Genomic DNA, 27,531 nt, shown 5'->3' with positions numbered 1-27,531 from the left:
ACCGTGGCTCCACTCCTGTTGGTCGTAGCGTGATGATATATAACCTATAGCCTTCCTCGATAAATGAGCTATCTAATACCGAAAGAATTTTTCAAATCGGACCAGTAGTTCCTGAGATTAGCGCGTTCAAACAAACAAACTCTTCAGCTTTATAATATTAGTATAGATTTTGGTATTTCCTGTTCCATTGATTCATAAAAACTTAACATGCACGTGCAACTTTTGCTAATTCTGTTAATGATGACGTGTATATTATGTGTAGTGTGTACGAATGGACGAACAGACAAATAACTTCAATTGTTACGTCCCTTTTCAAATTCAATGCTTGTAGTATAATTATTTATTAGAAGGTATAAACCAAGTATGTATCACCAAAATTAAATATTGTATATACCTGACATTCATCATCATCAGCCCATATACGTTCCCACTGCTGGGACACGGTCCTCCTATGAGGATAACCTAGCATTGTTGCCTGTTATTTTATAAATTATGTAAAACATTTTTCCTTTTATAGCGATACCAAATATCGCTATAAAAGGGGAAATATATTTAATTAATTTCTTCCTTGTCAATGATTTTAAATAACCTAAAATTATTACAAACATTTATCAGCTAAGTTTTTACGGGAAATTGCCTCAATATCCTACCTACTAGTACAGTTTTATATTATAATATTATCAGTGCTACCTCAATGAAAGCTGATTGCAGATCATTTATTGTTTTTTTTTTTAATCAAATTCATCTATGTTTGCACTGACTTATAAATCTGATTATTTTTCCGACCCAAATATCGACCAATAGAATTGCACCATTCGACGTCACGTGGTACAACCTACATGGTATTATACTGATTATTTTTCCGACCCAAATATCGACCAATAGAATTGCACCATTCGACGTCACGTGGTACAACCTACATGGTATTATACTGATAATTTTTTGAAAATTTTCTCTGGTCGTTGACGTCAAACTGACAGGTTTAATTCAATTGTGAAATTATTGGCCGACATTTGGGATGGAAAAATAATCTCCCGAATACCACACGAGCTTCAAAATTATCTGGCATTTCCCTCAAGGTTCCCTGCAAACAAATAAAGTCGTCAAGTTTTTCAGGAAAAATCACTCGCGCTTCGTGCTCGTGATTTTTTAGCCTTCACTAAAAACTTGACTCCTTCATTTGTTTGCAACGAACCTATCGGAAAATACCCAATAATTTTGAAGCTCTTGTGGTATTATAAGTGATAATTTTTTGAAAATTTTCTCTGGTCGTTGACGTCAAACTGACAGGTTTAATTCAATTGTAAAATTATTGGCCGACATTTGGGACGGAAAAATAATCTCCCGAATACCACACGAGCTTCAAAATTATCTGGCATTTCCCTCAAGGTTCCCTGCAAACAAATAAAGTCGTCAAGTTTTTCAGGAAAAATCACTCGCGCTTCACGCTCGTGATTTTTTAGCCTTGACTAAAAACTTGACTCCTTCATTTGTTTGCAACGAACCTATCGGAAAATACCCGATAATTTTGAAGCTCTTGTGGTATTATAAGTGAAAATAGACAAAAAACAAAAACACAACTAAAATATTATCCGTGTACAATTGTTCTTTTTTTTTTCTTCAAATGTGATCTAACGAACAATGCACGAACCATCAAAACAAAAATATAATTATTGATAAAATTATTGCGTAACCAACATAAAAAACTCGTCTTTTGTACCACTTGAAAACGACAGAAAATACTCTTAAAAGTTTAATTAAAATTTACCGGGTCTTATAAATTGCGGAAAGACGCTAGAAACATTATTTTATAACGATCTTTTTATTGTGCACTTGGATGATATTTTATATCAAAGAGATAAATTTTATATCTCTATATGAGTATATAATATGAACTTTGACACCATTTAATTTATATGACGAAGTATTTTATGATCCCTTTATTGATCATAAAATTTTCACATATTGTTCAATTAATCATCTTGTTGTGGTAAAGTCTATTTAATCCAGCCAAGTCCATTAAGCGTAATATTAATTAAATTAGTTATTACAAACATACAAGATGTCTATAATTAGAATAAGATTGAGATATTTTCCATAGGATCGAATACGCATAAGTAAATGCCTACCTACCTAGTTTTTGCTCTTAAGGCCGTATAATGATCACTTGTTCGATAATTTTTTTACATACATTTTGAACAATAGGTACTCCTAATTTTTTAGCACTTAAAAGTTGCTAATACAACTTTTAATCAATAAGGTTTTTGTATGCTCATGCTGAATAGTGTACAAAGCTATTATTAGCTCTATGTTATAAAGACTGCGAAGCCTAGATCGTTTATTGGTCTCATACTGTTTAGTTTACAAATCATAGATACTATAGAGGCTGAAGTTTAGAGTGATTTTTTCAAAATATATCAAAATATTTCGTGAAAAAATCCAGAAAAAGCAAAATCGAGATCCCTTTTAATATAAGACAACGAGCCTGTAGAGAGGATTTAGAGTATACTTGAACCTGCCGTAGCAAATCAAGCATATTGTTATGTAAGTATTAACTAACATACATTTTTTGTTAAATTCTGCAGTAGGATGTGAACACCGATAATCACTTATAAAATTTTCAATGTTGTCAGATATGTTACTATTTCGTTATAGTTTCAGCATACACTTAAAGTAATTTAAGTCTGAAATGTGTCAATAATAATAATAATGTCTTAATAATTTTATTTTTTAATAATAATGTCTTTTACTATGTCAGAAATGTGGTCAACACATTTTTTTGATTTTTTTAAATTATTGTAGAACAGTAAAATGTAATATTTGCAAAACAAGGATGTTAAATAAAATAAACACCAAACTAAATTTAGCAGCTGTATAAACACATGAGCAAAGTGTTATAACTATGATAGAACCTATATCATATATGCGTTTTATTAGTTGAGGCGTTCGATAAAGTTTATGAATGAAACCTTTCAAGGGTTCATAGGTACTGAATGAAGCGCATCTTATACATTGCACCAAAGCATTTGATAAAAATAGTGTTTTATAACGGAACGAGTCGTTCATTCACTACACTACCATTCGTAAGCGCACTTGTGATGTAAAAGCCAGTTTGTCGGATGCCCGCCGTCAGTCGAATATCTAATATCACGAGGAGCGAATGTTGTTTCAAGCTTTTGGAATATACAATGTTTTGATTAAATACAATCAAAACAAATGCGTGCTGTATTTAAGTGAACGTGATAAGAATATTTCAGTATCTTACCTGAAGCCAATGTAAAGGTGAGCAATGTAACATTTATTTTTATATATTTTAAAATAAGTTTTTTTATATATTCAACGTATGACGTTCAATGCATATCTAAGGCTCTATAAATGTTTGTTTACCTTTTTAAGTGGCGTCTTATCTGATTTCCTATCGGTATAGGGTCCTTGATATAATTATGATTAAAACATAGTTTATTAGGTTTTCCCAAAACTTCTGTGTACAATAAACAAAGTTGCTTGTCGGCAATAAAGCATTATATTTTATTATTAGTATTTATAGTTGTAACAGTTTCCTTGTTACATGCATCCCTACAATCTACATATTTGCGTTCATGGCTTCCCGATTTCCTGTGGGATATCTATTTCGCAATACGCACTCACTTGTCCATATATTGGCTACATTTTATGTACATGATGAAGTAAGTGTGAAATCACGCTAAAAATCTCTGACGTGATCATCATATTATGTAATGTATAAGAAGTGTATAATTAAATCCTAATAAGAGTATATATTATCAACTTTTTTCTTAAAGTATATAATGACAGTAATAAGTGTCTTAATGGTCAGTTTGCGTTCATCCGATCAATTTTCGTGATTAATATCAATTGTAATTATGTTTTAAGAGTTGTTATAGGTAAGAACGTTAACCTGACTAGTGAAAAAAATCTTCAAAATCTTTGTTTTTTGACCATACATCGTTTTAAATACAAAATATTTGGGTCAATACAACAATAATCGGCAAAGGTTAATTGTTATGATATTAGCATATTCAAACGTTTTGATAGAGCTCTTTTCTTTCGTAATACTTTGAAAACCTTGACTGACAATTTTTTACTAAATTATTGTACACTTTTAACCTTAGTTTGTCACATAATCTCAAGATTATTTATATGCAACAACAACCAAATATGTAGAATTCATACATATTCTATTATATAGGGATATATTTTAAGGACATAAACAAAAATTTGCGGCATATTTATTTTAATGAACATTGAAACAAAAATCAGTGTTTCTATTATTTTAGAAATATGTAGAGCGTTATAATTAACTAATATTTTAAATAAAACGAAACGAATCTGTAGTAGCGAATATTCAATGATGACCTATTGTTAAATTCTTACCCAGATAATTATACTTTTAATTATACGTTGGGTACAAACAAATTGCAGGTTTTAAAACTCGGAATGTGTTAATTCTATTGTTGAATTTTGAAATCATACATCGAGAACTAAGCGAAGAAACATTATGAGGAAACCGGTATTTCATACAAAAACTCTGATGTGGACAATGATAATAGCTCTACATATCAAATAAGATTTTTAAGTCTTTACAAAAAAGCAATCGCAAAATTATTCTTAAGAATTCGAACGATGCCTATAATTATGATATCTCATATCGTTTAGGATGATTTCCATCCATTAAGTACTATTATATTATTGTTTATTCGGTTGCGTCAATCTGAAAAACCCACTTTAATTGAATCCACGTGCCATAAAACTTGTAGTTATAAATAAAAATAAGGAATATTACGAAGATTAAACTTCGACACTTATTATTATCTAATAAGTAAGTAATTAAAAAAAGGGATTTTTGATAGATATCCTATACATACATAATTTGAATAAGGACAATATTATACCCTGTCCTTTTATGGTTTCAAAGATTAACCTGTAATCCTATACTAAACATGAAAGAAGCCTCGTTGATAGTTTAAATTTTATTTGAATGCAATTAAAATTAGGCGTGTGAAACCGCATGGATATCTAATTAACTTTTAATCAAATTATGAAAACCATTAATTTTTTTATCGTATGCAAAAAATACAAAAAATATAAACAAAATTGAGCGAGACTTTTTGTTCCGGTTTCAAAAACCTGTATGTTTATTTATATCTATCTATATTTATATGAAGGTGAATGCAACTATTATATTTTGCACTAGGTGACTAATCAGAGTTCCCTTTATGCCCTTTAACGGAAAAATATTGCTCATTATAAATAAAAAATAGAAAGATAAAGATAAATAATAATAAAACTAAAGATTTCTGTAGTTTTATGAGTGGTCTGGTCTAGTATAAATTTAATCATATGCAATGTGCATTCGTCATTTTCAATTGTAGATATCGTGTTTATTTAAAAGAAATTGATTTCATTCGATATCCATTATAAATTTTGAATAAAATAAAATAAAAAAATATTGCAAATCATTCGACATGCATAAATTAAGAATATGCAAGTACCAAGAAATTAAATAGGTTTAAACACATAATATAAAAAATAGTTTTAAATACATATTAAGTATAATATTATTCCTCACATTTTTCAGTAAAAGTAAAATTATAAAGTAGGAATTGCAAAGTGTTTCAAGTTATTAGAAAATTTAATTTGCGTTCTTTCTTTAAATTGAACTGCATTGTTTAGAGAATTATTCTAGGCGAGTAAATATATATAATATAAATATAGCGGAAGTCCTGGGCTTATTAGATTAGAATGATGGATGATGAAGGGTTTCCGGTCAAAATTGGCGGCAAAAAACCAACAATGGGCTGTATCTAACAATGGAGCAGAAAATTCATTATTATTTTTATATGAAAAGCTCTAACTAAACAAAAATGGCGAAAATATTGAACGATGGTCACACAGCGAGCCAATTATAATGATTTATTTGCTATGTTATTATTAGAACATGGCTAATTAAGTAATTAGTTCCAGGCACGCTGGCGGCTGGATAAAATATAATACGTTCTGAAAAATACGTTTACCTACGGTGAAATTAAAATAAACATACCCTTTTTTTCGTTTAAATGTTTTAAATAACCGGTCTGATATAGATTTCATGTAGGTATAGAGGTCCTAGAGTAATTTATAAAATAGTAAAAAATTTTTTTTATTTCATAAGCACTATTGTATTTTTCTATATTCCGAGTTTTAGATAAGGCTTACAACAAATCGAAGGTTAATCGACGGATGTATAAAAATAATAATACTTAAACCTTTATTTTTAAGACATGAATAAAAATCGTGACAAAGGAACATAATGCGTGTGCTCTAAATCATCTTTTTTTATATTTATTGTACCTTCCTTGACCACTGTATATATAATTATTATCAAAATAAAAGGTTTATAAAAATATATCGCCACAGATTTGTAATTGCTTCAATGTTTAAGATATATTAAAGTATTTATTGATCATATGATCTTGATCCCGGGATTCATTCGCAGGTTTTTATTCTATGAGCTTCTCCAGATCTATCCCTGTATCAAATTTTATACAGTTCCGATAAGCTGTATAGAATAACAAACTTTGGCGCTTGTAGATAATATATCTAGCTGCGCCCCGCGGTTTTACCCTCATCTATCCGCTCCTATTGGTTTTAGCGTAATGATATGAAAAAGGCTATATGCCTGTGCCCTATAGCCTTTTTCGATAAATGGGCTATGTAGCACCGAAATAATTTATCAAATCGAACCAGTAGTTCCCGAGATTAGCATGTTCAAACAAACAAACTCTTCAGCTTTATAATATTAGTATAGATGTATTAGATGTATTAGACTATGATCCTTTCGGAACGATAGAATTAAGCTACCTTACATAAGGACAACGAAAATCATTATGTCTCTAAAGGTATTTTAAGAAACATGTTCTTTAAATGTTCTATTTATCAAACAAGTTGAAATTAATAACGTTTTGGAATTAACCTATCAGAAATATAATTTTAATTAACTCTATCTAAATGGAAGTACGTAAAGGTGTGGTAAAGGTGACAGATTGTTTTATGGATGTCATTACCTTATTAGATACATATAATAACGATGCACCTTATTAGATGTCACAACACATAATGTAATACATAGTTGCATACAATGGTGTCGGTTTGTAAATGGATAACGTCATTGAACTTTATTTACATCAAAATTCAAATAACATAACTCATACCATGCCAATATTTATTTAACTAAATAATATAATATTATACAAAATAATATTATATTTGCAATTGAAGATAAGAAAAATTTATTTACCTACTTGTCATCCTTTATAATTTTTTTTATCCTAACACACGCAACAGTATTAAAAGTGTGAAAATTCTGAATACGCTAAGAAATATACTCGTAAAAAAAAAATGTTGTATCTTTTCTTTGTACAGTATGTTATAACTTATAACTATAAGCATGTAATAATATCTTCAGTTTATATTATATGTATTCTAAGATAATATGAAAGTTCGTAGATATGTAGTTGTAATAAAAGGACATCAAGGAAATTCATACTAAGTTCATATTCTCTATCTATGACTTGTATTTTTTCATGTTAGGTATTTTAAGTGCCCTTACGCACTAGCGGTTAACCGCGGGGGCGGCTAACCGCGCGGTTACATTTTAATATGCAACCGCTTTTATGATTAGTGCGTACAATCATAAGCGGTTGCATATTTAAAATGGGAAAGCGGCTAACCGCGCGGTTAGCCGCCCCCGCGGTTAACCGCTAGTGCGTAAGGGCACTAACACGAAAAAGTACAAGTCATAAGTAAGAGGTATGAACTTCGTATGTACTTCCTTGAAGCTCTATTACATATTATAATTACTGTCATTGTTTTTTTACGTATTTAAGCAGGTACATAAAAAGGACATAAAAAAAGAATACTAAATTTGGTTTTTGGTTTTTTAAATTTGATCAATCATGAACATCCAAATGTTTATTCAAAATAATAATACAACGCCTATAAAATGTTTAGCAGCAACTACTCATTCGTAAAAGATAGCATTACGTTCACTGAAAGGATATTCCATTTTCTTAATACGGTGAAACCTGGTTAAGTGAGACATCAAGGGACCTGCAATGTCGTTTCACTTATAGAGGTATTCCACTTATCCAGTGTCTCAGTTAAACAGGTATAAATAAATATCTGTATCATTTACAGAGGGTTCCATTAATAGAGGTGAGAATACAGATTCATAAACGGATATTAACTTCAGTTTTTCACGTAATGATAACGATTGTAGCTTTCGTTTTGACATTTTTCAAATAAACATCTGTATGATAGTAAAGTGAAACTAAAACTGAAGGTAATTGAAGCTCAAAATTTGTACTTACGCACTTGGAATTACGTGTGGAATTTGTGGGTAGAATAAGAATGAGTAAACAAACAATGTTATCTCAGTTACAGAGGTTTACGCATATAAAATTTACTCGCTGTCTCAGTTATAGAGGTTACTATGATGATAAATCGAAAGAACAAATCCCAGATATAGAGGTTTACCGCGTTCCACTAACAGAGGTAATTCAGTGCCAAAGTGTTGGGACCTCAGCATGAGTTCGAGTTATGGAGGTTTCTCACTTTAATCCAGGTCCCACTTAACCAAGTTTCACTGTACTACATTATTTCACAAGAAAAGAGTAACATGTATGTTGCACTTATTTACTTATTACCTATTATACACAATGCAAATACACATAATATAATCTAGGCTGTTTGTTCATTAAAATCAATTATGAAAAAACGTTGAAAATGAAATAAAGCTAGTAAGGAAAGACTAGATATAGTTATTATTATTAGTAAAGCAGCAATAGTTCATAATTATCAGTTCATAACTAAAATACATAACATGGTTTCTTATTATTGTCCTTATACATTTCAGATGGCAAACCACGCAAAAGTCATCCTGGGCTGTTTATTATTAAGTGCTCTTCTCCAAGCAAGAGCCGACGCAGCAGAAGTCCATGAAGTTACAAAAGAAGAAAGTAATCCCAAGTTAGATAGCAAGCCTTACGGCGTGGCAGAAGATATACAGCATTCGAAGGATAGCAGTTCTGCACAACGAGAAAAAAGATTTTATAACTACTTCGACTACAACTTTGGTTACAACTTGAATCCCCAGATTCCAGCATACATTAAAAGAGATCAATCTTTCCAGACCGGTAATTATGGTATACAGGATCCATTGGACTTGATATTTAAAAAAATACAAGAAATTACAAACGTTGCTAATCATCGGTCCTATTTACCACCGCCACCACAAATTCCAAGACCGACGTTCATACCAGTCCTATATGTGCCCAAAATGCAATGCCAATGCCCGAATAATAACGAACAACCGACGACAAGTCGCCCATTGCCAAAGGATCCAGTGTCACAAAATAATACTGAACCTAACGTCAATACAGACAGCGGAACAATAAACGAAACGATGCCTGAATTCCCTACCAGATTTCCTGATGTTGACGATATGCGTGATACTCAAGACAATGAATATGATTACGGAGATGACTCCGACGGCACAAGACCGATCACATTGAGAAAACCCGTTAAACAGAGTCAATCATCATCTAGAACCTCACCTCCTTTAGAACATGGGAGTAGTCAAGCCGGATTGGACTCACCCACACAGAGCAATGATGCACCTCTACAGACTTTGACTCCCGACAATGAGTCGGTGCCATTTGCAGAAACCATTACTGTATGTGAAAGTGCTGCGATATTCTGCTGTCATCAACCTGAAGTAACATACGAATGTTTTACAGCACAGAGCTGTGCTACCCCAGATGCTAAACCTTGTGAACCTGACTCACTTTTGAGGACTATCAATAAGTTGCAATATTTATATAATTTGAGGAAAACTTCAACAGAAAGTTAATGAATGAACAAAATTGTTCTTTATTCCATACTCTAATGTAATTTAATTTAAAGATGTAGGAATACTATCGAGGCATTTAATCGAAATAACAAGATAGCAAATGAGACACGGCTATGTATTAAGAGTACAATGTATTGTGCATAACAAATGATAATAAGATTGTTCAGATGTAATTTATACCAATGCAATTTTATGTTACAAAGAAATTTAACACTTACTCAATCAAAGATAGTTCCTATAGTTCAACTAATAACGAATTATTTGTCACTTACAAAATAATATAATATAATAATCACAGTACTAGTCGCCTTCTTAATGTTTATTACGATTAGAGTACATGTATTGTCTTAATATGATTAAAAACCAGATGGTATTATCACGACTTACAAACACACGATTCATTACAAAACCAGGTATATCCATATACCATTTTATTTGTTTCTGGACGTAAGTGAGTCAAAAAGTCGTGATGGTACGTAAGATATTTAATAGTTTGCCTTATAATGATGAAATAAAGATAGAGTGTGGTCTCACTTTATCACTCATTCATTTATTATTTTAATCAATGATAGAATTGCTTAAAATCTAGAATGCGTAAGTTTTCTGTGCAATTATTAATTTATATACCTAATTTATAATTAATATATTGTGATTAAAATATACAATTAATAAAAGTTAGAGTCTACACTCTACAGCTCTATACTAAAAATTTAAACATATGGTATTTTCATGGATCATAAGTAGATATTTTATATTGATATCTGTGCCGCCACTCTAAAATTTGTTTATGAGGTCTTAAATTTTAATTAGTGCAAAACAATGTTAAAACGAAGTCACATGTATTGAAGAGCGTACCCATTATTTTAATGATGTTTCATAATGCAACATGTTTCGCATATGAGTACTTTAATTACACATAATGTAAGTATATAGTTATAATTAATATTTGAAATAAACCCCATATGAAAAATATAATATTGTTTTTATACTTAAAGGATTATGAGGCTGAAACGCCAAAGAAGCACTCTTATAGTTGTTATAATAATAACTAAATTGTTTAATTATAAACAAAATCTTTTCTCAGTTTGCATAACTACTAACGTAAATAACCTGTTCAAATTCTAAAGAACAGGATTTCTCATAAAATAATATTTCAAAGTCTGGCCTTTATTCCTTGAGAAAACACAGGCATTCGACGACTTTTTACATGAGGAAAGCTGTCACAGGATTTTAGACCCTTTAACAATTTTTTAAGAAAAAACTTTTTGGACAGAATAATTTTAGACTTAAGATAATAATTTTAGATTTAAGATACATTCGAAATAAGGGATTATACATATAAAATTTATCTCTTAACATACAATTAATATAAAGATAAGTGTGTTCTATTTTTCATTTTTCAGTCTCAATCACTAAATTATATGCCCTTATAAATGTTACTCACTTCTTAAAATAATTCCAGAAATCATTCATAATCGTGTTCATTAATATGTTTGTGAAATTTTCAAGATGTATATCAATTTAACAATAAAAGGATTTTTAACATCTGCTCTTTTCATTTAAGTGAAGAAATATCTAACTTGAAATAATAGCAAGCTCTATCACGAGGTCTCAATCCTCAATTATTTTCCTGTCGTCTTTTACCAGTCACAATCTCTTGTTCTAATAAGAACAGTGTATGTTTCATTCATAAATAGAGTCTGCTTTTTAAAATATAACGAACATAAAATCTGTTACATTTTATTATTTACAGTTTCAAAGCATCTCACTGCCTTTCTGTAATTAAAATACCCTTAATATATTAGATGCATACGACTCATAAGCCTCAATTAATTTATAATGAAGCTTTTAGTAGCTTCCTTTAAGCTATTTTTGTATATGAAGGATATCTTCTAATTAACGTTCAAGGTAATCAAATATGAGATTCCGACGATCTAATATAACAATACAAACATACGTTAAAACGTTTGTATAGATATTATCACAAATAATTTTTAAATGTGAACCAAAGTTTTGAGTAATGTACTTATATAAATGCAAAATTCATTGTGAATTTATATTTTTATTCTTACATAATGATATGGTTATTGGTTACGTTAATTTACATTTATATTCTTTACGATCTGTTTCAATGCACCTTTTGATCTAAAATAAGACTTATGTAATGAATTAGGTACTTATTTATACGGATAAACAGTCAATTAAAATGCGTCAATATTTTTAATCTTCCTTTCATAGCATTTTAATTTAATAAAAAAAAGGCTAACCTTCACCATTTTACTTTTGTGGGCTCTCGTATATGAAATCGAGTAAAGTGTGAGCTGTCGAATAAAAAACAATTGAGAGAAAAATTTATAATAGCTCTAACTACACATCAAAGCAAGAGGACTGATGAGTTGCTAAAAATAGATCGATAGAATTTTTAAGTGTTGTTTATTAATAAAGCTGCGACTCGGAAAACGTAGGTATTAAAATATTTACGGTATATTCAATAATTTAAGGCAGTAAAATGACAAATCTAAAGTTATGTTAGGTTTGCCCCAGAGTAAATTTGAAGAAAAACCAAAAATTGATTTGTGTTTGTAGTTGTGAAATTTATGGACGTAATAGTGACGTTGATACATTAACATAAACATGGTTAAAACCACGTATGTTTAAAACAAATATAAAATAGAAAAATACTCGTTTAGCAGAAATCACCATCTCCCAAATATATGGAAATTTGTATTCTGAATATGGACAGGCCCACTTGATCGGGAATCGAACCCGGAACTTTTTCGTCAACGTGCAGTAGTGATGTGCGCTAACCACTAAGCTAGAGCTATGACCGAGTCGCTGTATTTATTACGTCTCCCGCGCAGCAATGACGCATTCCAGCTGAACCTATTGAACGAATGGATCGAGTAACATTTCTGTTTATTTATTAAAAATTAAATCGTTTAAAACAAAATTAATGTAAGTAGATATAAAAAAGTGTATTATTAAGTAAGCAATTAAATTATCCTTCACCTTGTAACGTTTCAATTTTTTTTACAGATGGATCATTTGAGTTTACTTTACATCGGCGTAATCGTAACTGTATCGCAGTACGTTCAAAGTGCTCCGAGTGAGTTGCCACAAGTAAATGTCCAATTGCAAGGTCATACACAAGCTGTAACAAATAAAGGGAGCCACGTAAAAGGAGGTGGCATTTCTTCAAGATTCCCAGAAATTGAAGACGATCGCCTCAATTGGGGCGTAATGGTCGACGCTTCGACCTACGAAAGTGAAGAGGCCTTTAACAGACCTATAACCATACGAAGGAAAATATTGAAGTCAAATAAAAACGCAAAAGGAACAGGGTTAATGTTGCATGAAGAGAGAACACCTCCACAGAATATTAATACTAGTAAAAACAATATATCTAGAGCTAAAGGCAATAATAATGGGCCTCAGTCAATCGCTCCTTCGAGTATCAAGTCCAATACAGATGTTTTAGATGGTTTGCAGAACACTAGAAAAGCCTTAGAAAGGCCAGCACAAGGTAAAACAGCCATACAATGTGATGCAGCTATTATTTCTTGCTGCAGCACTAAACGGGAACTACGCTGGCAATGCAAAATTGCAGAGGAATGTTTATCGAGCTTCAACGTTTGTGAAATACCAATTATACAGAAATCCATAAATAATATGATATACTTTTATGGGGATTCATCTTAAATCTATTAAAAATGGTGCTGTGTTTGTTAGGTATACAATATACATAGCTATTAAATAGCAATGTGATGAGAACAATAGCTTGGTAAATAGACTGTAATTATTGTGTAGGCGAACAAATCATATTTACAAGTGACCCAGAAGTATTATTATAGTGTTCCTGATAAACATTATATTATGTATACCATATTTATATTGAGAAAGTGAAAACTCAACTTCATACAAAAATGTGTGTTATTCAGAGAAGTGCTACACCTAGGTACTGATCAAAATAGATTTTAAATTTGTTTTGATTATTCCTTTATTTAATTATTATTATGCTAAAACATAAGTATTATTATTAGTTTAGAACGAAGTAAATTCGTGGAATAATTGTAAATATATTACTTGTTGATTATATAATAATTTAGTGTTTCATTATACACAATATTATACAGTACAAAATACTATAAAAACTGAAATAAATGTTTAAATAAAAAATGCTCATTAATTCATCCAAAAAGTACATATATTTTTGTTTTCTTGTTAATATTTATTATTATTAGATTTTTTTCAATTTAAGGACATACAAAGCATTGCAAACTTACTTCAAGTACATCGCTTCTTAATAAGGCAAAACAGCCTAGTATTCATATAAAACGACTTTAAAACCAGTTTGAGAATCTTAAATTATTTAAACGTTGTTTCATGAAATAATTGATATTTTGTCTTAGTTTTGAGTTAATCTATAAATTACATGAAGTCATGTTTATTAATATGTATTCAAAGTCACAATATATAACAATTTCAAATTTACGGAAAATATGTTTATTCGAAACAATATTATGGTAGATGAAGTCTTTCAGAAAACAGATGTCCGACATTCGGTTTACGCATCAGACGTGAGTGGGAACCGGTTTTGTTTAAATATAATACTTTTATTGCGTGAAATAAGGTGAAAAATTATTTGAATAAAAGTAAATAGTTAAATTATGCGAAGGAAAACTGCGCACGACTTATACATATTTTTAAATAACTTTGGAGTGACTATAGATCGGTACGTATAATTTTGCATATATAATAAACCTAATATGGAACAGTAATGGAACATAATATAATGTTTTAATCTTGTTTAATATGTTTTGGGGTTATGTTTTGCAACTAACATAAAGTACACAACTATATTTTGTTGTGTACTTGTAAAAAAATGTAGATAACATATAATACATGCCAACCTATTATCCTCAAACTGGGGAAAACCAGAGCGATTGACTCACGGCCACACGACAATTTTCATTTACGCTGCACACAGCCAGTGAACCTTTGATGAAGGTTAAAAATTGTAGTACATTGACGTAAGTATAACCACAGAGTAAAACGTCATATTTGATTACCAGTCGTTTATATTAGTATTTGTTTCATTACAGAGATGGCGTTACTTGGTTATGTGTGCTGCCTCCTCCTTTGCACCTTACAAAGTGTTTACACACTTCAAACACCACCAGTGTCTAGTGCACCGCAAACAGTAACAATAAGGAGCCCAGCGAATTTATCATATGAAGAATTATCGTTCATATTGAAAACAAGAAACGGTATAGTGGAAAAGCCTCCGAAAACTATGACTCCGTGCGCGCGGGCGATACTAGGTTGTTGCGATGATAAAAAAGTTATGAATGAATCTTGTTCCGAATCATTGAAGTGTGGAGCTTTCTTCTTCGACGATAATCCATGTGAAGACAAGTTTATAATCGACGCTTTAAAAGCGGCAAAGAATTTTTATGAGCAATTTAACAAAGTTTAAACTATTCATGTAAAGGTAAGAGAGCCAAGAAGTGAACATTCCTATCAAAAAATTTAGGAGTTTTTGTGAACGTAAATAAATATTGAAAATTATTTCTAACCTAAAAATCACAGAACACTAAAAATAGATAAACTATAAACTTTTATGTTAATTTTGATTAAGTCAGTAATTAAGTATTAGTAAATAGGTATAATTTATTTGAGCCTCTCTAAAATTATTATTGATATCCAATTTACCTTATGAATGTATGATGTACGATGTAGTCTTATAGTTAAATCTTACATTTTAAAAATAAAAAATATTTAACCAATTTTTACTAAATAAAAATGTTTCTGAATGTGAATGACCTGTTATTAAGTTGGTAAGTAACCTACCTAGAAGTAAACTAGATTAAAATAAAAAATAAGTAAATTATTCTTATAAGTAGGTAGTTATTTATTGTTCAAGGAACAAAACGTTCTAATATTACAATTAGAACCTCATTCATTTTTTTAATACTTTAAGTATTAAAATTTTTCTATAGGTATATGGTTGAACGAAATTATTTAGGTTAAAGAAAATATACATTTTTTTTATATTTTTCTAATGAAATTCCTGTAAGAAATAATAAGACTAAGTTTACTTTATTCTGTGCTTTAAATATTTATGATACAATAAACAATACAAGAAAATTATACTATTGTTTTATTTAATTGGATAACGTATGCTACGAAGCTACATTTATCAAATAACAACGCTTAAGGGCTGAATTAATCTAACATGTACATATATTACCATTACTGAAGGGTCTACCCTTAGTAGGTAATAATTACCTAATGAATTTAATAAATATCATCGAATAAATATAGTATATTATACGATATTTTATTTGACATGAAAAATAGTTTTTTTCAGCATATACAGAATGTTAACGGTATTTTATTTGACATGTAAAATAGTTTTTTTTTCAGCGTATACAAAATCCTCCTTTTCTATTTCCTTACGAAGATCTCGCTCTCAAAATCCAATTCGACTCAGCTAAATAACGAATAAGGTTGTTTTGGCCATCCGCCAGAATGCCGCCGGCAACAAGTGATGATACAGCCATTGCTGAAGTTAAAATGCTTTTATTTCGGTTGGTACATTTATTTATGTAGTGCCAACATTGACATCAAACTTTATTACTTAAACAATAACGCTCAAAGATTCTTTCTCCTTTAATAACGTCTTAGGTCTTTAGTCATAGGTAGGATAGGCATCTTTAAGCTATGACTACATGTTTGTGACCTTTGTCGTTTACATTGCATCACGTTCGTAACGAGAAATCTACACGTTCAAGGTAGATCGAACATAAAACAGTAAAAATATTTGGTATGTACAATAAGCATGTCATCGTGCGTGGGGAAGGAATGCCAATCCCTTAATATGTGAATATCATCAGAATGTTGCCGCAACATATGAAATCACTACATTTATTATTATTGAAAATCAGAATGGAAAACCAAAAATGCAAATGTTAAGATATGTGTTAATAATAAATTAACTTGTCTTTAAAATTATCGAATGAAAACAATACAGTAATTTAATTATTTTTATTATTTAGTTAAAATTTACAATTCAATAAAAATATACTAAAATTAAAATTCACAACCTATTAAAGTACCTAAATTACTTAATGTGTAATGTAATAGAGCTTCTGAAGGAAATATAGTTGAGTTAATAAATATTTAAAATTAACTTTAAATTTTATGTATTTTTATAGAAAAAGGTCTACACAATTAAAAATAACTCTATATGTAAGTAAAGGCTGTATAGGCAGGCAGATAGAGCAGATAACTTTCGCCTTTATAATAATAATATTTATATATAATATATGGATTATACTCTAATTTTTCAAGAATTAGAGAAAATAAGAAAGAATTTCGGGTAATTAGGATGTAGGCTGTATATTGGAACGCCGATGCGATGATATTAATAAATAACTTAATAACATGATTAAGAAAGTAATAAAACACTAATCAAGGTTGCTTCATAAATAATCGCTCTTATGACATCGTAATTAATATAGAAAATAGCATAATTTTATCAAAACATGTACTTAATGTTTTTTTTATTCCGAAATTCCATGTAAATCTATACTAATGTATGTATGTATGTATGGTTTTCATGCATAAACTACTGGACCGATTTTGATGAAATTTGGCACATACAATCTTTAGACCCTGAAAAAGAACATAGGCTACCTACGCTTACCTACGCTACCTCCGCTTACATACGCTTTTATTGCGAAATATGTACCACGGGTGAAGCCGGTGTGGACCGCTAGACGCTAGTGTGTAATATATTGCACTTAAATTAATCAAAATTAAAGTACACTATATGTTCTGACTCTTCTCCTTAATACACGATAGTACTTAGTGAATCACAAGTCAGACAAAGGCAGAGCATCAAGAGCATGCTTTTAGATAGCACATAACAAAAGATTCCATAAATTATTTCTACTGAACTAATTAAATACATTTTACTGAAATTAAAATACGTTTATGAAGGTAATAAAAGTTTTATAATTAGGTAAGGTAGATTACATTTTTTTCTTATCACGCGAAATTCATTCGAATAACGAGGTTATAGCACAGTTTATAGTACCTATTTAGTGTCTTAAGAAAACTTGATCTTTCAACCTCACATATTGCGCCTAATATATGCGAAAGCCTCTGATCAAATAATCGTTATTGGCAAACGGAAGCACGGTAACATTGACCTGTAATAAAATTTATCAAAGCTAACCCAATGAAAACACAAGAGTTCACCTGGGACGACTTTATTACCCGAGTGAAATATGTTTTGTTTCAGACTTTCGGATCAGTTAATGGCAAGAACAATAAAAGGCGAGAGCCATTAAGTCTTTAGGAACATACTTTTTACATTAGGAAAAACGGCTTTGTTTCGATAGCTTTGTATAAAAGCTATGAATGTATACTTTTAATAGAAACGAAATAGATACAATATTACACTACAAGTCGGAAATAAGCAAATGCTATAAATTACGGTTATACCTTCAACTGTTTCACTGCGCATATCATTCTGCGATACTCGTAAAGCTCTACTGGCTCTACACTGAAAAATGTGCGTTCCGTATTATTTTATAGTTGTAATATTCTTTTTATTTACAATACTGTACTTAATAAATATGCATTTTCATTATTTCAGCATTAGAAACTTAAAAAAATTGTACAAACGGACCTTTATCTATATATATAAAACTCAAAGGTGACTGATATAGTGATCTATCAACGCACAGCCCAAGCCACTGGACGTATCAGGCTGAAATTTGGCATGCAGGTAGATGTCATAACGTAGGCGTCCCCTAAGAAAGGATTTCCTGAAATTCTTGCGGGAACGGGAAAAAACGGGGATGCACGTACAAAGTCGTGGGCGGAAGCTAGTAATATATAAAGGTGTAAAAGAGTGAGTACCTTCCCCCCCCCCCCACCCGTCCGATTAGGGCCCTTCTGGCCTCCTCCACTCAAGCGACAGCCCAAGCCGAGGTTCGAGATCCCCGTCAAGGGGGGACGCCCTTGTGCATGTCGCTACCAGGGTGAACCTTCAGTTCACCCCCGCGTCCGCGTTAAAATGTAGAAGCCCTTCTGGCTAACATTGAGAAACACCTTACAAAAAAAAAAAAAAAAGTACCTTCCCAAGTGCTCAAGGTGTAGAACTGTAGAAGGCTGCTGTGGCATTATTCATCATACATTGAACTAAGAAGTGTGACGATCAAATTTTAAATGATCTATTAGTATTTGGAAATTGTACAATGTAATAAAAGAAGAAAAAAATCTGAAAAAATCTTAAAAAATGATACTTCACTTCATATTCTCTAAAAGCCAGTCATAATGACGGTTTCGATACACGTAAAATCCCAACTAAACAAATTAATTTTTTACGCAATCAATAAATATCTCAATTCATTCTCGTTCACAAAATTTGTTTTTTACTGTCTTGAAAAATTACATAAACTACGACTTTATAGATTAAAAATAGTAATAATTCGAACAGTACCTACTATAACTTATGCATTTTTTCCCATTAACAAGCATACCTATTTGATTGTTTGTGTGATTACTAATGAAATGGTAAAATTATGTTATGACGATTCAATAACATTTATTTATTCAATAGTACTTCTTCTAGAAAGAAGAAGTACTATTGAATAAATAAATGTTTGAGTTTGTTTTAGTACATGTCCAAGTGTCGCTTTGCCAAAGGTTCGTCGCCAACCGTTTATTAAACAAAAATTCTTTTGTTTCACGCTAAAGGCTATAATTATGACAACGCCGCTCGGTTCAAGTGAAAACAATACTTTCTCTGAAAGTTTATCCGTGGAAGCGTCGAAAATTGGCGTCAAAGTGAAAATATCTGAACTTTAGCAGATTCAGGGAATTCACTATGACAATGTTACTTTATGTATTACTAGATTTCCGCCCGCGGCTTCGCCCGCGTTTGCAAAGGAAAACCCGCATAGTTCCCGTTCCCGTGGGATTTCCGGGATAAAAACTATCCTATGTGTTAATCCAAGTTACTCTCTATATGTGTGCTAAATTTCATTGTAATCGGTTCAGTAGTTTTTTACGTGAAAGAGTAACAAACATCCATACATCCATACATCCATACAAACTTTCGCATTTATAATATTAGTAGGATAATGTTCCTTTACAATATTTACTCATATTGTGAATTTTTACCATACAACATGACAAATTTATTTTTCATTGATTTTATTAGACATCTATCTTTTACAGCATAAAATGATTATTATATAAAAACGTAATATTTTGTAGAAGCTGGTATTTCCGGAAACGTCGCTATAAATATTTATGTATTTAATTATATCAATAAACTGGGAAATCCACATGATATATTAATTATATATATATTAATGACGTACTTAATAAATAACAGGCTATAATGGGGTTTCATTCTTACCTCATTTGAGGTAAGGAAAGGGATAGTTATAAATATTATATTTTCCAAACTTATTGACCTACATTATTCACTAACTGACTCATGGCCCACATTTCCAACTTTTTATTTATTTGCTTGAACGCGCTATAACAGGAACTTACGAGCTCCGTCACGCTGGAACCCGCTTTAAAAAAAACCTTACTTTTTTTCAGCCTATTTTACCTACAAACGATGCTAATAAATGTAGTATAGGTCAATTTTTTGTAGTCTTATTAGTTACTTAGAAAACATCATTGATATCGTTCGAAGTAAAAAATATAAATAATAGCGTGTTGATTAGTTTTGGAATGGGTTCCAAATTGATTGTAGTTTATTGTAGTGGCAAGAAAATTCTTTATTTGCGTTGTTTTATCTCAAATTATTATTGCAAGAAGGTCACAATAACAAGATTTTAAAAAATAAATAACACTTGTTCAAAAACTACAAACGATGCCAATAAATGTAGTATAGGTCAATTTTTTGTAGTCTTATTAGTTACTTAGAAAACATCATTGATATCGTTCGAAGTAAAAAATATAAATAATAGCGTGTTGATTAGTTTTGGAATGGGTTCCAAATTGATTGTAGTTTATTGTAGTGGCAAGAAAATTCTTTATTTGCGTTGTTTTATCTCAAATTATTGCAAGAAGGTCACAATAACAAGATTTTAAAAAATAAATAACACTTGTTCAAAAACTACAAACGATGCCAATAAATGTAGTATAGGTCAATTTTTTGTAGTCTTATTAGTTACTTAGAAAACATCATTGATATCGTTCGAAGTAAAAAATATAAATAATCCAGCAGCTCTAAGAAAAAAGTAGTGTCTAAAAAAGATTTAATGAAGAAAAAAACAATACATATGCTATTTTATGTAATAAAATAATCATAAATATTTATATGCAATTACAAGAGTGATATGTGATATAACTTAGTACTACTATTTGTTATTTTTTTATAATTTCAACTAATAATAAAACTACAAACGACACGAAATCCAAGGCTCATAATTGTTTTGAATATATTAACTTATTGAACACTAAATTTTTTGTTTTTTATTGCTTACAGGGGTTAAGCAGCCACTACAAACATATGAGTTTAGCTACAATCAACTACATTGTTTGTAGTTTTTGAACAAGTGTTATTTATTTTTTAAAATCTCGTTATTGTGACCTTCTTGCAATAATTTGAGATGAAACAACGCAAATAAAAAATTTTCTTGCCACTACAATAAACTACAATCAATTTGGAACCCATTCCAAAACTAATCAACACGCTATTATTTATATTTTTACTTCGAACGATATCAATGATGTTTTCTAAGTAACTAATAAGACTACAAAAAGTAACTAATAAGACTACAAAAATTGACCTATACTACATTTATTGGCATCGTTTGTAGTTTTTGAACAAGTGTTATTTATTTTTTAAAATCTTGTTATTGTGACCTTCTTGCAATAATTTGAGATAAAACAACGCAAATAAAGAATTTTCTTGCCACTACAATAAACTACAATCAATTTGGAACCCATTCCAAAACTAATCAACACGCTATTATTTATATTTTTTACTTCGAACGATACCAATGATGTTTTCTAAGTAACTAATAAGACTACAAAAAGTAACTAATAAGACTACAAAAAATTGACCTATACTACATTTATTGGCATCGTTTGTAGTTTTTGAACAAGTGTTATTTATTTTTTTAAATCTTGTTATTGTGACCTTCTTGCAATAATTTGAGATAAAACAACGCAAATAAAGAATTTTTTTGCCACTACAATAAACTACAATCAATTTGGAACCCATTCCAAAACTAATCAACACGCTATTATTTATATTTTTTACTTCGAACGATATCAATGATGTTTTCTAAGTAACTAATAAGACTGCAAAAAATTGACCTATACTACATTTATTGGCATCGTTTGTAGTTTTTGAACAAGTGTTATTTATTTTTTAAAATCTTGTTATTGTGACCTTCTTGCAATAATTTGAGATAAAACAACGCAAATAAAGAATTTTCTTGCCACTACAATAAACTACAATCAATTTGGAACCCATTCCAAAACTAATCAACACGCTATTATTTATATTTTTTACTTCGAACGATATCAATGATGTTTTCTAAGTAACTAATAAGACTACAAAAAGTAACTAATAAGACTACAAAAAATTGACCTATACTACATTTATTGGCATCGTTTGTAGTTTTTGAACAAGTGTTATTTATTTTTTAAAATCTTGTTATTGTGACCTTCTTGCAATAATTTGAGATAAAACAACGCAAATAAAGAATTTTCTTGCCACTACAATAAACTACAATCAATTTGGAACCCATTCCAAAACTAATCAACACGCTATTATTTATATTTTTTACTTCGAACGATATCAATGATGTTTTCTAAGTAACTAATAAGACTACAAAAAATTGACCTATACTACATTTATTAGCATCGTTTGTAGTTTTTGAACAAGTGTTATTTATTTTTTAAAATCTTGTTATTGTGACCTTCTTGCAATAATTTGAGATAAAACAACGCAAATAAAGAATTTTCTTGCCACTACAATAAACTACAATCAATTTGGAACCCATTCCAAAACTAATCAACACGCTATTATTTATATTTTTTACTTCGAACGATATCAATGATGTTTTCTAAGTAACTAATAAGACTACAAAAAATTGACCTATACTACATTTATTGGCATCGTTTGTAGTTTTTGAACAAGTGTTATTTATTTTTTAAAATCTTGTTATTGTGACCTTCTTGCAATAATTTGAGATAAAACAACGCAAATAAAGAATTTTCTTGCCACTACAATAAACTACAATCAATTTGGAACCCATTCCAAAACTAATCAACACGCTATTATTTATATTTTTTACTTCGAACGATATCAATGATGTTTTCTAAGTAACTAATAAGACTACAAAAAATTGACCTATACTACATTTATTGGCATCGTTTGTAGGTAAAATAGGCTGAAAAAAAGTAAGGTTTTTTTTAAAGCGGGTTCCAGCGTGACGGAGCTGAACTTACGGTCTGATTTGAAAAATTATTTCAGTGTTTGATAGATGGCATTTGTCGAGGAAGGTTATCATTATACTCACGCTAAGAACAATCGCAACAATCGTAAGAGCATAGCTATGAGGGCAAAACCACGCCGCACAGCTAGTAAAATATAATTTCATTTTACATATTATGCCAACAAAATACCAAATAGATCATTCAAATTTCAACGCAGACCTTCATACAAAATGTTTGAAACTCAATAGGATTTTAGTAATGTCATCATCATTACCCTGGTATGTTTGATATGTAACTAGTAAATGGATTCTGTTTTGGATTTATTCGAATAATTAAATTGTATGATTACTCTCATGTTCCCATTTTAGAAAGCAGTCAACGGATATGGTTGTGGTTTTACATGCCAAATTGGATTTCCAGTAAATTTACTTCCTACAGTCACTATAAACCTCATAAACTTTTTACTTAGGAAACTCCAAATATCCAGTAACAGTCATTCGTAGTTACAGACGTATGACAAACTAGCATACCGGCCGCGGCTTCGCCCGCTTTCTCTAAAACGATTTTAGATTTAAACTATCCTATCTCTCAAGTTGGATCGAACTGCACATGGTGTGTGAATTTTATTATAAATAATCGGTTAAGTGATTTAGGAGTATAATATTATTAAGATAAGATAAGATAAGATAATATAGCTTGATAAAGATCGAAAGCTCAATGTTAATTTGTTTACATATCAAAAGTAAAGAATGCCGCTGATAAAATTTATGCTACAGAAAAATGTAACTAGTTTATACCTTAAAGTATATACAGATGTATGTATAGATGTGCGAAATTTAATTTTTTTTTCCATTTAGCATAATATGTTTATTTCTACGAATTCAATCCATATTTTGCTCTGAAACAAATAATAAGACGCTTATTATAATTCAATCCACTTCTGTCTATTTTTATTAACTTTAAATAATTAATATATTAATACTATTATAAAAATGGAAAAGGGACTTCACGAAGCCATCGCCCTATGTTACAAACTGGGAATTTTTAAAGTACGGAACGAATTTTACATCCACTTATTAAATTTTGTAGCGAAACGTTGGCAAAAATAGAATTCACAAACACGTTAGAATAACTACTGGGTAAGTAGGAACACCGGTGTCAGCGCATTAATGAGTAGGTACATACATACATACATTAATATACTCATAGTAAAATATGATGTAAAAAATGTTTGTTAGTTTTCTAGCAGTAGTCATCGTTTTTATAATAATAAATATATTTTGATTATCATTTTTAAGATTTTCCACCACGATTAAAACAATATTTTAAGTAAATTATTAGGTAATAAATTTCAGTATCTATTTGATTCAAACTTTTAATACTACATATTAGAAAACTATAATTATAAAGCATGTGTACTTGTATTTCTTTCATTCACATTACACAAAAACCTACTTGAACAGATGAAGTTGATCCTCCCATTTTACTTGAATTTTTCCATCAGCTTATTCAAATACGACGTCTAAGCATGTATAAAATTTTAATGTTATTATCGGGAATGTATCGACACCATAATTTCAAATGACTGCACATTATCTCTATATTATCTTACGTGCGGATTGGCTTTACGCCTGTTCAACAGATAATGACGGCCAATTTTTCATGTTTTTTTTTTTCATCTCTACGTGTCTCTACTTCGTGTAACTTTCGTCAATAGGAGCATCATCCCGAAGCAATTGCTGCAGGAGGCAGCTCGGTCAATTTTCGGGAAATATTTATATTTATTTGTAACTAGCTACTTCGCCCGTGGTAATGTTTACGTTTTCTCTCCATAAGGACCATCCTCGTACTTGAAGTACTAATATTATAAAAAAAAGAATTAACGAAATCGTGGCACTAGGTGAAAATATAATAAAGAAAAGCATTCCTGTATACGTATCCATAATTATTATAATATTCATATATTATTCAAGGTAAGTGAATAACCTCAAGATCAATCCGAGCATGGATAATACAGCTATTTGTCACCGTAATTATAATATGGATAACTAATCTACCTAATCTACCATTTGGTATCTTATATATTATAAAACAAATCTATACAAACATAAATAAAATATGAATAAATACGAATGTAAGTCGCCTCTACACTATTGTTTTTTGAGAAAAATTTAAGAGGAAAACAAAAATTAAGAATTCGATTACGCATATAAAATTAATTTAATTGAACGTAATAACTATCAATGGCTGAGTAAAAAAAAATATATGTAAAGAATAATATTATTCCAAAATCCATAGTTATAAAAAACAAATGTTATAATCGGCACATTATGTAATATTTTGCCCGATATTCTGCCGCTTTTTTGTGTAATTCACGTCACTCTTTTTTCTAGTACAGTTTAGGTATACTTAATTAAGTATTTTGGGAATGCATATTCGTGTAAACGACTTGCCAATCTGAAATTAACCTTATTTCTTTTCGAAGAAGATTGACTTTAACATAAGCAAATGCCGTAAGTACTGTTTCTGTATGTCGACATATTATGTATGTACTTTCTATCCATGTAATCCATATCTCTGTAGATCGCACTAAATCTGTAAGCCGTGATAAAGTACCTCTCGTAAACACTCTCACATTGACGAATGTGTTTAATGATACTAGCTTACTAAATAAATACCAAATATATTCAGTGAACAGTCTTTTAATGAATGAATAAAGAAAAGAATAGATTTACTTTACTATATTAAAAACGCTAGGAGAAAAACAGAAAATTTATAGCACATGGCCTGTAATTGTAGGCCATCTATTTCAAAACTAACGCATATGTTGTGAGAGTAGCAAAGAAAAAGCGGTGCAGCAGGATTCACTAACATAAATAATAAATATTATATACGGAAATAAAAATAAATATACATGAAACAAATTTAAACACAGAGCTTTTTTCCTTATTCATGTATTTTGGTGATAAAAATTTTTACTCGCCTTTCTAATTAAATTAAAATGTAACCTAATTCAGAACGCATGTAGAAGGCTCATTATTTAATTCGTCTTACAAAAGGTTAGTTTACATTTGAAGAAAACAGAATATACTTTGATGTTGCGTTTCATCATAGAGGGTTAGCTACAAACACGCCGTAAGGGATCGTTTCCACCCTAAATGGCTTGAATTCTAGAAAATTCTTTCATGAGAATGTCTGCTTTAGCTTTGTGATAAATGTGAAATGATATAAATTTTCATGTATGTACGTATATTCTTACGAGCAAATGTTGAGGTTTTTTACGTATTTACACCACATACGAGGTAATGAAATGCTTTATGTTTTGTGTTACAAAGCGAAATTTCTTTTTAATGGTTTATTGGAGTTTGTACAATATTAATGCTTGAGATATTCTGTTACTTTTGTATAAAATAACGACTAATTTTCAAAAATTATTAAAATTGTAGAGTCTGATTTATGTAACTACCTACAGTTACTTTATAAACTATAGACTACTTACTTTATATCACATTTATATCTTAGACGATAATTCGTATATAAACATGAATTTAAAAAAATACTACTTTACTATTGTATCTAAGTTTATTTCTTTTTTTTAATTCATGGGCTAATAAGCCTAGACAATTATTTGTGCAAGTTGTTTATGTTTCATGCCTTTATTGACTCTAATTGTGTAATATTTTACAATCTGTTGAACTTTTTCTGTTAAACGGTAGACATAGCAAAAAATGTTTATAGGCTTACGATTCCAATAAATCTACAACCTGATTTCACGGTACGCCGCGTTCAAAACATCAGCTGTAATAAAATATACAAATCACTAGATATTAGTAATAAAGTTCACCGAAATGATTGATTGTCCTACGAACGAAGAATCGCAAAATGTCTCCCATTACGCTGTTGTCACTTTCAAGGTTTAACAACATAACTACAACAAAAGATTAATAAAGTCTTTGTGATGTATTAGTTATAATTTATTAAGAGTATATTGATTAGGTATCATAGCTTTAATTTAGTTTTTTATTAAACTTCTATCTAGGTAGGTTTTTTTATTTATAAGTCGTATAAATAAAAAAAATATATATCCAGCATTGCATCTATAAGTAATAAGAGTTCTTTTGTAAATGATCTATTTT

General features: G+C 30.1%; 3 protein-coding genes across 3 annotated transcripts in view; 2 read left to right on the top strand and 1 right to left on the bottom strand.

The window, feature by feature from the left end:
- LOC123692956 overlaps positions 1-27,531 on the bottom strand; it is a 114,362-nt gene that overhangs the window by 59,441 nt on the left and 27,390 nt on the right. The window lies entirely within an intron of this gene.
- Positions 3,086-10,542, top strand: LOC123692954. The gene is made up of 2 exons (XM_045637803.1): positions 3,086-3,282; positions 8,912-10,542. The coding sequence occupies exon 2, from the start codon at positions 8,912-8,914 to the stop codon at positions 9,905-9,907; it is 996 nt and encodes a 331-aa protein (XP_045493759.1). The 5' UTR covers positions 3,086-3,282; the 3' UTR covers positions 9,908-10,542.
- LOC123692957 lies at positions 12,733-14,008 on the top strand. The gene is made up of 2 exons (XM_045637807.1): positions 12,733-12,862; positions 12,944-14,008. The coding sequence occupies exon 2, from the start codon at positions 12,944-12,946 to the stop codon at positions 13,604-13,606; it is 663 nt and encodes a 220-aa protein (XP_045493763.1). The 5' UTR covers positions 12,733-12,862; the 3' UTR covers positions 13,607-14,008.

The sequence above is a fragment of the Colias croceus genome, chromosome 7, assembly GCF_905220415.1.
Source record: "Colias croceus chromosome 7, ilColCroc2.1".
NCBI lineage: Eukaryota > Metazoa > Arthropoda > Insecta > Lepidoptera > Pieridae > Colias > Colias croceus.
This window is presented reverse-complemented; position numbering and strand designations above follow the sequence as displayed.

What these genes read in the sequence shown, in the direction of transcription:
- LOC123692954 (XM_045637803.1), top strand. Translation starts at nt 8,912, where the DNA reads ATGGCAAACCACGCAAAAGTCATCCTGGGCTGTTTATTATTAAGTGCT.
- LOC123692957 (XM_045637807.1), top strand. Translation starts at nt 12,944, where the DNA reads ATGGATCATTTGAGTTTACTTTACATCGGCGTAATCGTAACTGTATCG.